The sequence below is a fragment of the Aulonocara sp. 'chitande type north' Nkhata Bay genome, linkage group LG4 (assembly GCF_057382095.1).
Source record: "Aulonocara sp. 'chitande type north' Nkhata Bay isolate Kocher_YH1m ecotype deep benthic linkage group LG4, A_spYH_male_GT1.1, whole genome shotgun sequence".
Classification (NCBI taxonomy): Eukaryota; Metazoa; Chordata; class Actinopteri; order Cichliformes; family Cichlidae; genus Aulonocara; species Aulonocara sp. 'chitande type north' Nkhata Bay.
This window is the reverse complement of record NC_141347.1, coordinates 31,014,698-31,030,992: the sequence shown is the minus strand read 5'-3', so window position 1 is coordinate 31,030,992 and position 16,295 is coordinate 31,014,698. Positions and strand designations below refer to the sequence as shown.

Sequence of the window (16,295 nt, the reverse complement as noted above, 5' to 3'; positions counted from 1 at the left end):
AGCAGCGTAGATAGTAATGATGGTGCGTTCAGTGCTGTGGGGAATACAAAATGTGGGCCGGTGAGGGATTCGCCAAGGGCTAGATTATCCACAAAGTAAGTTGGGGTTTGTGTGGGACGGTGTGGATTATGTTACAGATGCAAGTGGGTAGGCTGTTTTTTCTTTCCTTTTTTTTTGTTTAAATAATTGTAAGTTAAAGATTTTGCTCAGATGAGATTTTCCCAACATCTTAAAAGCATCACTGGAAGACTGAGATTGTTTTGGAGTCATGTGTGGTCGTCTTTGTACTTTCACACATTTACTTGCTTGTGTTTTTAGTAGGGATGCTGTCACAGATCAGCACATATCTTTTTGTTGCACGAGTGTGAGAGAGGTGTTCACTATTATATAGAGCCAATTAAATTGTGAGACGCTGACTCCATAATTGAGAATATTAGTGAAATACTGGGCTGTACCAAATAAATGGGGCACCCTGTCACCCTGGACAGAAATATTGTCCTAGCTGTAATACAATATACCCTGGCATTTCTATATTCTACTATATAGAATTTTATTTATTCTACCCTCATTTTAACAAAGTGGAAAAAATATAGAAATAGCAGCCGCCCTTGCCCATAATTTCCTTTGGGATTAATAATATTTCTGATTCTGATTCTTTGTATATGTGATTATTTACTTTGGGGTAATAAAGTAATTTAAGGCATTTAAGATTTTATTGTTTTGCTTTGTTTTTATTTGGGCCAAATATTCTAAATATATTTTAAATGTCTCCCAAATCGCTTTCTTTGCCCCGTTCATTGTGTAGTGACCTCTTTATCAGGTCTATAGAAAACTACTTGTGCTCCAAACTGAGGAAGAATATGTTTGTAAAAGCCGAATAAGTACCGAAAAATCCTAGATAAATCATCGTTCGTCATCACGAGATATTAGCGTACATTAAATGCAATTTATTTACCTCCTTAAATATCGAAAATCTGAGCTCACCTATAGTCCCTGAAGGCAACCTACAAGTCCTGCCACACCGACGGCACGAGTGGGATAATGACGCAGTCGGTGACACGCGTATGTCCGGTCTATATATGGAAAGAGAAGTAAAACTATGTACCTTCCTTTCTGAGAAACCATAGAACTTATCGGCCTGTAAAAACCAACAGAAAGCAAAACTGGCTTCAAACAAAGAATTCCCCGGGATTTCCACTGAACCGTCCAAGCAATTTTATATCAGTTCTACTCTCAACTCTCCAGTTACACAATCACAACACTGATGACCTCTTTGCATATTAGGGCCTCTGATCTGACAGATTTGTCTTAATTTCAAACCCATAAGAGATTCAGTAATGAGGCATACTTATATTCACCTCAGTCAAAGTATTGTACCTGTATTTATTTCCCTATAATTTATTTATAGCTTGAAGTGTTTTAAGTGAAATTAATTGCCAGGTTTCATTCTGGAAATAAATGTATATTGAAGGTGAAAGGCATTTTCTTTAGTTTATTGAGGTAAAAGTAATCACATAAGCACACTTTCTCATCAGGAATACAGTTATGGTATCTGTTATCTTCTTCATCATCATCATCATCATTTTTATTATTATTGTGATTATTACCGCTGCACATTTCTTTTCCACTATAATTAAGCATTTAATGTTACCTTATCACTCTCCAGTATTTCTGTTTGCTACATTAAAGGATCTACGATGTGATTTTTTTAAATTAACTTGCATGTCAGACAGTATATCCCTCCTCTCGTGTTAGGGTCGGCACCGACCCATTTTAAATTTCAAATGCATAAAAAAATCACATACATTTGTTTATTGTATCAAGGCTTTTTGACTTTGTCAGGAACCTCTATTTCTACAAAATAAAACAAAAAATAATAATTTCCACTAAATTATAAAATGCCCTAGTTGAAATTATGACCTTTGTGTTGTTAGGGTCGGTTTCGACCCAGGTATAATATTATGAGTATAAAGCAATAATTAAAGCCAAAACTGAAATCATAAGTGCACTGTCAGCTAAAACACTTACAGCAAGCGCCTCTCCTAATCATATGAGCTTTAGGGGATTCTTATTTTGCATGTTTTTTGCATTATACCTGCACAAAAACAAAACAAAATAAACACGGGCATGTGAGGTGAATTCACTATTTGAGTGGCCATTTGACTTCCAGAGTGCACATTTACAATTTGCAGCATACAAAAAATGAGAAGAAGATTCACAGTGAGCTAAGTTCTGGATCATATTTTTGGTGAAAATGAAGGAGAGGACACAGAGCAGCATAGCGATTCAGATGGGCAGGTTTCTAAGGAGGAAGGCAATGTGGACTATCATCCAGAAGACACAGACACATCTGATCAGAGGTGGAGGTCGCTGGTGCTGAAGCTACTCCTGCTGAAAGATTCAAGTCCAAAAATGGTAAGATCTTTTGGAGCTCAGTACCTCATGATGTACATGGCAGGGCAGCTGCTGCAAATGTCATCAAAATGACCCCTGGAATCACAAGGTTTGCTCTGACCAAAGTCAGTGACATCAAGAGATGTTTTGAGATATTTATGCCATTGTCACTAGAAAGAATCATCATTACTATGATAAACCTTGAAGGAAAAAAAGTCCATGGCGACATGATGAGGAATACCTGGATGCTTTCATTGTTCTTGCTGGAGTGTACAGATGCTGCAATGAGGCCACTGATTGTCTATGGGATGCATCGACAGGCAGAAACATTTTCTGGGCAACGATGTCACTTCACACATTTGATATCATTTTGATTCAAGAGTCCTCAGATTTGACAACAGAGAGACCAGACCGAGGTCTGACAAGCTTGCTCCCATCAGGGATGTCTGGGAGAGATGGGTGCAGCTTCTTCCACTGATGTTCATCCCAGGGCCAGAGGTGACAGTGGATGAACGTCTTGTCCACTTTTTGAGGAAAATGCCCCTACCGGCAATATATACCCAGTAAGCAAGGGAAAAACGGCAGAAAAATCTGGGAAGCCTGTGATGCAAAAACCAACTATGCCTGGAATGTACAGATTTTCACAGTCAAAGCTGCGAGTGGCACCCCTGAGAAGAAACAATGAAAATGTGTGGTCCTCCATATGACCACTGGACTGCAGGATCACAATATCAGCTGTGATATTTTATTTTATTTTATTTTTTACCAGATATGACCTTGGACAAGAACTTCACAAAGGAAACTGAGGTGAAGCTGTATCATTGGGAAGTGATAAAAAGCCCACAATTACCCACGGCTATAACCAAAACAAAGGAGGAGAGGACTTTTTCTTTTTTTCAGTTTATATTAAAGGTCTACTGCTGAAAAAAAACAAACTTTTTTTGTCTTTTCTTGATGTAAATGTCTATGGGTCGAAATTGACCCGTAACACCATCGATGTCATTTTAGTTATTAATCTTAAAATGAAAAAAATCAATAAAACAGATTTATTTAAGAGATGTGTCCTATACCCCTCAGTAATACTCAGGTAACACAGAAACCTTTTATTTATTAATATGATTCTCTTGAGGTTAATTTTACAATTTTTTTTTAATTGAAATCGAGGGGTATAGTGACAAAAAAAGACCCAGAGGCCCACACCAAAAGTATTAAAACCAACATTTTCATGGATAAGGAAGCCTAACAAGGTAACCAAGAGATGAGAAACAAATTGGATGATCACTTATTGTTTTTAGTATATTTTATAGCTGATTTAATTCACGGGTCAAAACCGACCCGCTAACATAAGAGATGATAACAGAAAGCTAACACGAGAGGAAGGATATACTTGAAATTAACTCTGCTTTATAACCGTGATATGGTCCTTATTGTTAATACAGATGATCAGATAACAGTCATCAGAAACACTTTGAAAGATGTCATTCCACATGTGTACACTTCAAAATCTGAAGCAGTGATACTGCAGATAACTTTTTGTGTTTTTCTTTAAAATTATCCTGCTTTAACTATAATAATGGAAGTTTACCCTTAGTTTTAGTTATACATGCAAACATGTGTTACATATTTGTTCTGTCCCGTTCTGTCAGTTTTTAGCAGTTTGTTATTACAGTCATTTTGACCCTGTTGAGCAACGCTCTGATGTAAGTCTCACATTTCGATTTACAGATGGAAACCGTGTCTCAGGTCTGTGACAGTTTGTCCTGTGCAGAGCATCAGCTCGACGATGACAAAAACCACATCCTGGAGTGAGCCAGCTGCACTTCATAACTGCACTTCAGAAAATGCAGGTGTTTTGAAATGTGCTGCAATTTGACACGAGTATTTTGGAGATTACGTTTCTGTGAATACAAAGTGAAACTGTTTTTTTATTCTCAGAATCTGTCAACATTCTTGTGGCTCATTGTTTTGCAGGTTTACACCCAGCAGAAGTATGGGATAGTTTCTACATTCAGGGTGGTGTTGGCTTTTTTTTTTTTTTTAAATAAGACAGTCATATGAAAAAGCTTAGTACAACCTGATGAATCAATAGCTTGTATAACTACCTTTAGCAAGAATAATGCAGAGTAGTTGTTTTCAGCACGACTTTGTTAGTCTCTTGCATCATTATAGAGAAATTTTGGCCCACTCTTCTTTACAGCATTGCTTCTGCTCATTGGGGTTTGCAGGGATTTGTTTTTGCACAGCTTTTTAAAGGCCTTAGGTTGATTCAACAAGTCGATTCTGTTCCTTTTCAGGCATTTGCTACTGCACTTGGGATTATTATCCTGTTGCATGACCTTGTTTGGTCCAACGTGTAGCTGTCAGACAGATGGCCTCACATTTGTGTCCAGAATATTTTCGTATACAGAGGCGGTCATGGTTGACTACATGGTTGGTGCCCAGGTCGTGTTGCTGCAAAAACAAAATAAGCACAGTTTCCCCCTCCTCCACCACTGTGCTTCACAGTTGCTATGATGTTTTTGTGCTAAACTGGTGGTGTGCATTATGGGTAAACATTCCCACATTGGTCCCATCTATCCAAAGGTCATTATTCCACAACTCTTGTAGCTTGTTCAGATTCATCTTTGTGAAGCTATGATACTGTGTTCTTTTTAGAGAGAAGAGGCTTTCTGTTGGCGAACTTTCAATTCATACCCTTCTTTATTCTAATTCTAATTATTCTATGATGCACTTTAGCATTTAGCATTGCTAACAGAAGCCTGTCAAGTTTGAGATGTAGCTCTTGGGTATTTTTCTGACATGGGGCAAATTTGTTGAGACATCCATTCCTGGAGAAATTGTGGCATTGTGTTAACACCCAGCTGAATGCTCCAGACCAGCAAACTATCAAAATATCTGCTTCCACAGAGGTGCTGATGATTAATTAATTAAGTGCATTTGATTAGCAGTACCTGGCTGCTACTTACCCTCTTAATTCCTATGGAAGCAGCAAGCCTGTCTTTTGCTTTTCATATCAATTTTGACTAATTATCATGTAATTTATTGAAAAACTAATCTACTCTATGATTTGTATTGAACTATGTGTTCACATGTATCCAGTGGAATAAACAACACGACGCAGACATACACGTGCAGACATTTAGCATTTTTGACAGCTGTTTTTGTTCATCACATCTCACTGTAACAATGAAATGACACAATGGCATTTTCTTATTCGATTTTTAATTAAAATACGAATTTATCCACAGATTAAAAATGAAAGGCAGAAAAAGCAAAATGTAGCTACAATCAGGCACCAATGATACATGTTATTTCATCATTTTAACAATTGCGATAACGCAACAATAACATTATTTACTGATCATTATTTAATATTTATTTATTCAACTGAAGACGGGGGTGGGCCAAAGCAGCCTACCAAAGACATTCATGAATTCTCCATTATAGATAACTGTGTAAAGACCAAAGCTGATCCTATCCCCCCCACTGCCCACTTTATACTCCTCTCACTAGCTCACAAGAACTGAAGATTGAAAAAAATAATGCAAATGTTCACTGAAAAAAACAAAAACCCAACACTAATTCAGTCAGAAATCAGGAGTAAGAAGAGAGTGGTATTTAATATTAGACAAGCGAGCTGTTTGGGTGGAAGTTCGAAGTGATTAACCACACGTACAAGTACTTTTTATATAACTGTTAGCCCTGAAAAACAGACGACGAAGCTGGTGCAAAGAAAAAAGAGATGAGCAACGAGCTGGGACGGAGCAGCCACGAGACACAAAGAGACAGAGATATGGTATGAAAACGAGTGTAACAAGAGTTAAGACATCCCACCGCAGCAGCGGCGGACATGGCTTGGCGAGACATTCCGGCACTTGTGATTGGAGTTTTCTTGAAATAAGGGGTGGGAGTGACTAAGGCAGGACGTTTCGTTCACACAACTACTTTGAATCTGCACCACATTTGGAAACCAGAGAACAACTGGAGGTGCCCTCAGCACCCATGAAGAAGAGGATAACAGAAATGGGAGGACTGGGTCAGACACATACAGTCAGGTATGGTGACTGAACCAGGTCAGGGAAGAAGTAAACATCTTTGGAGTGTATTATTCATTGTTATCGCACTGACATGAGTATAGCAACATTGATAAATTTACGTGCTAAAATATGGCAACTTCTCCACCAACTTTTTAAGGTCTGGGTGATAAGAAAGTGGAGGTGAGAGACTCAAAACTTCTGGATATCAGTATGGGAGGAAACCCTGAAAGCCAAAAGCACTGAGTGAGCTTAAGGTAAAGAGAAACCCTGACACTGTACGTACATGGGAACCGTGACATTAGACCCTGTTTAAGACTGCAGAGGACAGACGTGATACACTACGGCTCTACCGACCTTTGCACTTTACAATCGAAGAGAGGATCGAATCATACAGATCAGAGTCGTAACAATTACTGTCCTTGTGCTGTGAGTATAGAAATCCATGATATTCATGCAGTATTAACATAAGAAACAAAAAAGACCAATATTATTTTTTCTAAATGTAAATAAACTGAATTACAAGAAGAACTTGATGAGAATGGCATCTGGCAGTTGATGTATTTCTTTACATTGTACTGGGATGTAAACAGATTTTTTTGTTAGCCTGACCGGCATGGCCCCAAACCTACACTTCAGTTCCTGTTGAACCCAAAAACCAGAGCATTTCCCCTCCATCCCCTCCTCTCCCTCTGTCCTCAGTCTGTCCAGGGGCTTCCTTGGCTCTGTGGTATGATGACCGTTCAGCGGATGTAGACGTCCCTCCCCCAGTCATCCTGGTTCTTGTTGCGGCTCATGTTGGCCCCTGTGTCCACAGGATCCTGGCAGTAACGCTCCCTCAGCTTGGCACGTCCATGCGGATGTGTCTGGCTCGGCATCGGAGGGTGGTTTCGGTTTTCCTGGTCCGGCTCGGCACCTTCGTCTTCCCAGGAGGCTTGTCGGCCGAGATGCTGCGCCAGGTGGAGGCGGCTGCCCCCACTTCCTCGGTAGGGCTCAGGCTCCTCATAGGGGTCGGTCTCAATGTCCATGCAGGAGTCACCGGCCTCGGTGTAGGCCGAGTCCCGGCTGCCCTGGGTCTCCGAGTCGAAGGTGTCTTGCCGTGAAAGGCCTCGCCCGCTGCCTCCTCGTAGCTGGCCACGAGAGGAGCGCAGGTATGCTTGCTGCTGGTGCTGCTGCTGGGGCTTCCCTCCCAGGTCTGTCTGATAGTCATGCAGCGTGCCGCTCCCACCACACTCTGTCAGAGGCCCTTCCCGCTTCTGCTCACCATGCACCAAGTACGCCCCCTGCAGCGAGCCGCACCCATGCCACACGAAAAGCATGCAGAGACACAAACAGCACACCAAGGTGTCAGCAGTTAATTAGCAGGGTTAGCAGACAGGGCAGAAAGAACAAAGATGCATACTTGTTCTAGCTTAAGAATCCATGACTTTAAAGGCATTAGTGCTGAAGATACTTATATGAAACACATTCCACATTAACATTGTGCATACTCACACTAGTCTATACTCAAACAACACAATTTAATCAGTAAGTAGAAATTGTTTAGTTCTGCTAATTGACTGTTATAAAATGATGATATCAACCTACAAACGAAAACAGATCCCAGCAACTTATAAAGAAGCTAAACTATATATCTACAATTACAATAGTGCCATCTGCTGGCTGTTTGAGCTCATGGCAGAACAAAGCAGCAAAATGATATAGCTCACATGTTTATCCTGAAACAGTTTTCCTTAAATTTAAAAATTCAATCCAGTTTGAATCTTTTTAAAAAAAATACTTTTCATTCATTTTTGTCAAGGATCCCTGCATAATTGTGTCCATTCGGTGCAAGACTGTCGCTTGTGTGCCATGTAATTAATCTGACAGCATGCAGCTCATGTTAGCTGATAAGGAGCCAGTAGCAACTGAAGAACAGAATGAAAACTGATTAGTATTTTGCTCTCACTCTTAAGATAAATTGATTAAACCGGACAGAGTGTTAGCAACAGCCTCCACCAAACTAAGCGTTTCTATTTGAAGAGGCGGACATGACTTGCTGTTTTCAGGGGTGGTACCATGGCAACAGAGAGGAGGACAGCAAACTGGATTTCAGCCTCTAGAAGCGCTGAAGAAAAGGAGGCCACAGAGCTGCAGAGGGCAGGGTGGGGGCAGCAGACGCTATTTTACGTCTGATTACAGTAAAATAGAAGGGATTGTGGGGGCAGAGGTACCTTCTGAGGTTATTCCTTGAGTCCAGTGTGCTTTCAGCTGAGCTGTTTTCACAGTTTTAAACAGTGCACAGAAGGAAAAGCTGACCTGCTAACATGCAGACTACATCATTTTTACTCGTAGGTGTTCTTAGGCTAGCTGTTCATGTGTGGAAAATTGGATCCTTGTTGGTTCATTTGGGTGTTAATTTCTTGCACAGATGTATCTGCGGTTTCCTTTATACAGCATAAACAGGCTATTAGTGCACTCCTACTCCAGGGTAAAAGGAACAGGCTGCTGAGTTTGGGTTGAGTTGCCGGAGTCGCCCCCCACCCCCCTGTGCTACTGGACTTCAGAGAGCATGTTCTTCCTCTTTCCCCTCAGTGGCTACAGTGCCGTCCATGTCAGGCCACGGATCCATATTTCTGCGCAGGGAGGTGAGGACCTGTACCTGTAGGTTGGAGACGGGCTCTGGGGAGGCAGCCAGGGCTGCCGTAGCCATGGTACGATTCAGCAGAGGGTTGGGAGGGTTGCTGCTTGGAGGGTGTGTTGCCTTCCAGTAGGCTTCAAGGTAGTCAGCCAGGTGTTCGCAGGCATCCTCCAGCTGGTTCTCATCCAGGATGATGTCAAATAATTCCTGCAACAAAAAACAGCTCTTCATTTATTTCACTGTACCAAAGTGAATTTTCCTTCTGTCTTTACATGAATTCTAGTAACAGCCAATTGTTTTATCACAAAACCATCTGCTCCGCCTTTCAAGACATCATATGTAGAATGCCTCAGCATTTAAGCAAGTGGTAACTCTATCTGAAAAATTATGCCAGTGGTGAGAAAGGAATTAGTAGCCATTTGAGGCTAACCCAACAAAAGAGTCAGGCATTTTAAAAAAAGGTATTAAAAAGCAGATTTACGGTTTGCTGGAAAAAACTGTTTATATCTAGCTTTCCCTTTCATAACAGCTGTATGGTATTTTATTTTATTTTATTGAAGTCACTGTTCCCCCTCACCTGAATTCTAATGGGGAAGTTCGACTGTAAATTACACTAATTCATACAGTTTGATAATGAAAAACTTAAACAACCATATTTCTGATCAGTTCTTTCAGTGAGAGTTCAACCGAATGTAGTTATTCAGTTCACTGCAGTTTAGTGCTTCTGCAGAAATCATGGCAACCAGCATCACAGGGGAAGACAGTGAATGATGTGGCCTATGGAGGTCAGCGTTTTCAACTTTTCTTTAAGCCTAGGTAGCATGTGCAGCTAGTTTTAAAGCAAGACCCTACTTGAAAATTGCAAAAGGAGCGGAAGTACGTTGTGGATATGTGAGCTCACAGTCAACATGAGTTCATTAAGCCACTTCTGAACCTAAAGAAAATGCCTCTCCATCTGTCTTCTGTTTTGCCTCTGAATTCTACAAGATATTTTTGGCATTTTTATAACTTGTTTTTTTTTTTTTATAAATATGCAAACACCACACACTTACATCCAACCTAGACTAAGTTAGGTGTCACCAATTAATTTAACAAGCATGTATTTGTATTGTTAGAGGATGCAGAGAACATGGAAACTCCAAACAAAAAGGCAAAGCTGTGAGGCAGCACTGCTGACTACTGAATCATCGTGCCGCCCTTAGAACCCGCTCGTTCAAAAAAACTGATATGGAGGTGGACAGAACTCAAAATGCATTGTCCTAAACCAATGGCTGACACAACAGCCATATACAGACTATGGTCTCTATGCTCCTCCACACACAGCGACAGGGAACCAGCTGGGATGATGACTAAATATTTCTCAAGACAGAACGATCAGGTCTATCGTAAAAGCATAACAGGCAGCCTGTTAAGGAGCGATTCTATAGCTCTGTGCCAAAAATGTATCATTTGTTAGCAACGCCTGAGAGTAGCTCATTTATTGCTCTGTAAAATCATGTCAAAGTCCGCTCATGTAAAGATAGATGCATAAGTGTTATTCTGTAAAACCGGAAAGTACTGTGATATAAGTTTTTACATCTTTTCCTGAAATCCATCCAAGTAGGTTTTATGCCTAAACCCCCAAAAAACTGTGATGGAAAAAGCACTTGCCAAGTGCTTGCTCATAAGGTGTAGTCTGATTGTTATTTTTGTAGGGCCCCCACTCAGAATAAAAGCAGCCGTTGTTGGATGAGGGGCAGTATAAATAAAATTGAATTAAACTGAATTGAGGGCCTCGAACCTGTCTTCTTTCAGCTGTTAATCGTCAGATACCGTTGGAAAATAATCCCAAAGGGGTACTTGATGAGTTCAAATTCATTTGACTGAGTGTCGGGGTGTGATGAGCCGGGGATGAGAATATGTTAAAAAAGCTCAAGTCGCAAAGCAAAACTCACAGGTGGGCACTGAGCCAGCTTGTCTGCTGCAACCATCTGCACGTTTAAGTGTTTAGCCTGGGACTTCCCTCTGGATTTAATGAGCCTCTGGAGAACCTGCAGGGAGATAGCAGAGCACTGAACTGAAACAATATTTACTGCTATCAGAATCAGAAGACGGTAGAGTCATTCCAAAATTAAGTATGAGAATCGGTTTAAATGAATGAATGAAACAGGCATACCTTAGGGGAAGCTATTTTGATATAAACAATGATGGGAGCCAGGGAAGTCTTAGCCAGTTGAGAGGGGTGGTTAATGGTGTCGGCATCCAAAGCAACAAGCTGGAGAGTTCGGGCCAGCTCGAAGATACGCTCGATCTCACTCTGCACCTCAGCTGAATGCCCAGGAAACAGACAAGACACGTGAATACAGTGAGACAACAAAACAGATACATGATCTCTGTTTGAGGAGTTAAAGCACTGCATGTGAGCCAATCTCCCTTAACTTTGTGCAAAAGTACATAACAGACGTGTTAGTTCTTACTCATGCATGTCGGAGTTAAGAGGAAAACAAAACAGCTCCAAGCGTATGAATCAGATTGGACCACAGTTAAAAGTTCCATTTATGCACAGCTAAATGGAGCGCTCGAACATCCTCATTCTCCTGCCCCCTCCTGACATTTCAGATATGTATTTAATGCTTTTTTAAAAGGTGCAGAGAAAGGAGGCACTTAAGAATGAGATGCCTGTGGTACTTGAAATAACTTACAATAAGGGCACAAGTTCTCACCATGTAACTAAAACAGAAACATCAACGACAAAAAAACAACCAAACAAACAAAAAAAAAACAACCTCATTAAATAGATGAAGTGGAACATTAGTTGTTTTGTTAGCACTAATAGGCACAGCGGTAATTATACTATCAGGTGCACCACTCAAGGCTGTAGAATGCTGAACGTTGTGTTCATTGTTCCTCAACAGCAGCCTATAAAAGCTGGTTATTTAGCATTTCGAAGACAGCTCCACCTTTTTATCAGCCTGTCGACGTGTAAGGAGCGAGATTAAAACAGAAAACCAGAATGTTCCTCGTCTGTCTGGTCAACCCTCAGCGCCTCCGAGGTGTCTGTGCGCTGCCAACCCAAGTGGCAAAGAGAGATAACAGGGGCAAGGCAATCTGCACAGAGACGTGGCCCGCACATTTCAGCAGCCTCCAGAGGGCTAAAGGATAGAGAATTAAAGCCGGAGGCGAAACGGGGTCTCTGCAGAATGACAAGAGACGTGAACTTTTAAGTTGTACAAAGAAACAGCAGCCAAGGTTTCCATTAACCTCGACAAAGCCTTCTGCGAATTTGGATTTAACTTCAGAGAGACGTTTGCTCCCCCGTGATGACAAGAGTGAATTTAAAAGGCAAGGTCCAGCTGCAATAGATGCTATCCTTGGGTATGACTGAAGATAAACAGCATTATGAGTCACAACATAAGGGTGACAGCAGGATGGGAGAGTATCGTCTTCCCTCTCTGCTACCAGCCGCTCTGCTGCCCTCCCACGGATCTCTTCCTGCTTGGGTTTTGTAATTGGTTTCTTTTTGTTAAGAGACTACAGGCTGTCACACAGAAGTATGAGGAACAGAGAAACTGACAGGCAAGCAGACAGGCAGACAACGATGTATGAGCAGATGATGAATATAGTTAGAAGAAAAAGGGGAGGGGAAGGAAAGAGAAAGAGATGCTTCATTGTTTTGTTGCGGGAAGAGCATACGTACCCAGTACGTCTGAATCAAAAGACAGAGGAGGAAGAGGATGGGTGGTGGGAGAGAAAGGGGGGAGGATGGGTGTAGACAGGATGAAGAGAGAGAGGAGGCCAGATCAGACTCAGGCAATCAGAGCAGGTGTAAAAAGAAAATAAGTGACAGTCTCGTGTCTTTGGATGATACACCTCAAACTTGAAACTGAAGTACGTTAACTGCTAGAACTGATCGTTAGTAATTATCTAACCTAAAATATTCCGATTTATCATGTATACATTTGAAAGAAAAGTCCTCCATGTGATGTCACTGATAACCACACCTCTGACAACACAGATGCTGAAATGTTTTTCTCAAACATTCAGCTTCAAGAGCTTCATTTTGTGCTTGAATACAGACAGTATGCTATTTTACACATATTCTTAATGTGTAAAGCTTAAAAGATATTAAGTCTGATGATTTTCTACATTTGTCTTTTTATTAAGAAGTCAAATAAAAAGACTAAACCCAGCTACAGACTGATCCATATTTTAAGAAGTCTGTCTTTAAGTCTTTAAAGTTGATATTTGTATGAAGAAGAGTGTGACTGTTGTCTAAAGCAGCGGTCCCCAACCTTTTTTGCATCACGGACCAGTTTATGCCCGACAATATTTTCACGGACCGGCCTTTAAGGTGTCGCGGATAAATACAACAAAATAAAACTAGTACCGGTACCGAAAAAAAGAAGATTTATTCATAATACACGTGAAAAGACCCAGGAAAACCGAGTTAACGATAAAAAAGATAACAAAATAACACTGAAAACCGATAAAAACCCTGAAAACTATACATTTCACACCTGAGCCTCAACTCTCGCGGCCCGGTACCAAACGACTCACGGACCAGTACCGGTCCGAGGCCCGGGGGTTGGGGACCGCTGGTCTAAAGACTACAAGTTATAGCTCACCCCATAATCAAATATATTAACTTGTGTAGTGCCTGCAGTGCTTTTTATTTATCTAGGCCATTTCTCTGTGAGCTCCTCAGATCTCAAGATACCAGCCCTTGTGCGTGATGCTTACCTGTTATCTCCAAGGTAAATTGGCCATAGGTATGAGGGTGAATGATTGTTTTTTCTCTGTGTCAACCTTATGACAGACTGGCACCTTATTCAGTTGCCCTATGACAGCTGGGATACGCTCTAACCCCCCACGACCTTGATTTGGATAAGTGGCAGATGGATGAATGGATAGAAGTTCTAAAAAATGCTGAAAAGCCCAACGATCATATGACACCGTATGAGCAAGCATTTAGTGACAGTGGAGAGTAAGAACTCCTTTTTAACAAGAAGAGGCCTCAAGCAGAACCAGGCTCAGAGAGGGGCAGCCATTGGCAGTTGGCATTTGTTTGTGCACAGCTTGTTTAAGGCACTGGCGGGATTTCAGTCAGGTGGAGGTCTGGACTTTGACTGGGCCACTGCAACACTTTTATGCCTTTTTGGTCATTCTGTTGCATGACCTGATTTTGGCCAACCGTTAGCTGATGGCAGATGGCTTCACATTCGACTTTAGACTTCATGATCGATTCAATCACTGCCACCACTGGTGCTTATGGATTTGATTAGCAGGATCTGGCAGCTACTTTCCCTCTTAAGTCCTACATAAGCAGTATTTTCACATGACTGTAGATAAAACTGCTTATAACAAGACTTCTGGACATATTTTGGGAACTGGGTCATGATTGAGGGAAATTTAAGCTGAGTGCCATCTAGTCTCATTATATGCAAGCGAGGGCAGACACCTTTAAAATCTTAAAAAATGGCAAATCACCATAACAACCTAGATGAATAACTGGCACTACGGACAAGAGGAAAATATGTAAATGTGATTTTGGGGTCAGTCATCCCTTTAATCATTTACAAGTCAGCTTGTGTGAGATATGTCCACACACAGAAACACACTGTCTTTTTGATCAGTCCAACATTCCCTGTGTGGCTGATATAAAATAGCAAATGCAATGTTTCTCCTGTTTTAGTAACATTTGCTAAAAATGTAATTTCCCAGCTGCTGTTGAGTATTTAAAAAACAACAACAACAACAACAACAACAACAACGCAATATTAATGGACTCTTGTCTGTCTAAATAAAAGAGAGACACACTTAAAGAAATATAGATATGAAGGACAGTGAAAGATGTTCAGTAACATGATGTGATGAACAAAAATACATTACACTAATATTCTCCCTAAACTTTAATATGTCAGCTGTTGAAAGAGTAAAAATTAAATCCTAATTGTCACGAACTGTCTGCGATGCGTTTCTCAGTGTGATTCTGCCTGTTGTGGTTTGTGGATAACAAAAGCGTCCTCTTACCCAGGCTCGAGCGGGTACTGGAGCGCTCAATGATAGTGTGTTTGCTCGGGTTGTTGAGGACTGAACGTTTGGCCAGAGAGATGTCTGCTGTCACCCGTGTGATGGATATCCTGAAACAGAGAGCCAGCACATTACTGGGTCAGTAAAAAGAAACCTATTAAATTTAGAGTCTATCATGGCTGCAAGGGTGTGTCCAGAGGGGGGAGGGGCATGGAGTGACACAGAAATATGATTGGCCTTCCTTTGTACCGCCAACTAGACTAGCGTACTGTTCATCTTTCAATCCTCAATATCAGTGGATGAAGGCATAAATAGGACATCTAAAGTAACTACAAACACTTATTCATATACAGTTTTATTGTACTTTTATTTTATTTAAGCAATTATGTTACAGTGCTTTCCACTTCTAATGCAAATACTGATCTCTGTAATCCATCTCAGGCTATAACATTTAAGGGATATACACCTTAATGAATCAATATTATGATCCAGTAATGTCATGTACACTGATGGGCCACTTTATTAGGTACAACTGTTCAACTGCTCACTAATCGAAGTATCTAATCGGAGTGTTTTAGGCATGCAGACGGTCAGGATGACATACTGAGGTTCAAACTAAGCATCAGAATGGCGATGAAAGGTGATTTAGGTGTTTTGAACGTGGCATGATTGTTGATGCCATACAGGAATCAGCTATCAAACTGCTAATCTACAGGATCTGCTGGGATTTCCCCACACAACCATCTCTCGGGGTTACAGAGAATGGTCCAAAAAAGAAGAAATATCCAGTATATAATATAATATAATATAATATAATATAATATAATATAATATAATATAATATAATATAATATAATATAATATAATATAATATATCCAGTTGTCTTGGTACAAATGCCTCGCTGATGTCAGAGGTCAGAGGAGAATGACAAGACTACTTCAAGCTGTAACCTGAGGTAAGTAAAGGCAACAGTAATTCAAATAACCCCTTGTTAAAATCAATGCTTGCAGAAAAGTATCTCTGAATCACAACATGTTGAACATTGTAGCAGAAGGGTTACAGCAGCAGAAGACCACACCGGGTGCCACTCTTGCCAGCTAAGAACTAGAAACTGAGGCTATAACTGGACAACAGAATGTTGGGGGGGAAAAGTTGCGTGGTCTTACTGAATTTCAATTTATGCTGTGAAATTTGGATGGTAGGGTCAGAATTTGATGTAAAAAACCCCCCCACAAAA

General features: G+C 40.8%; 1 protein-coding gene across 4 annotated transcripts in view; it reads right to left on the bottom strand.

Moving 5' to 3' along the window:
• Positions 1-5,597: 5,597 nt before the first annotated feature.
• cacnb1 (calcium channel, voltage-dependent, beta 1 subunit) overlaps positions 5,598-16,295 on the bottom strand; it is a 41,571-nt gene continuing 30,873 nt past the window's right edge. For 3 of the 4 annotated variants that reach the window (XM_086289859.1, XM_086289860.1, XM_086289862.1), the window contains 5 exons: positions 15,058-15,167; positions 11,204-11,355; positions 10,983-11,078; positions 9,070-9,255; positions 5,598-7,711 (listed from right to left, as the gene is read on the bottom strand). In XM_086289859.1, coding sequence (XP_086145985.1) covers positions 7,172-7,711; positions 9,070-9,255; positions 10,983-11,078; positions 11,204-11,355; positions 15,058-15,167 — 1,084 coding nt within the window. In that variant the 3' untranslated portion in view covers positions 5,598-7,171. Of the gene's footprint in view, positions 7,712-9,069; positions 9,256-10,982; positions 11,079-11,203; positions 11,356-12,724; positions 12,734-15,057; positions 15,168-16,295 lie in introns of all 4 variants that reach the window. The other variant, XM_086289858.1, reaches the window with a different exon arrangement.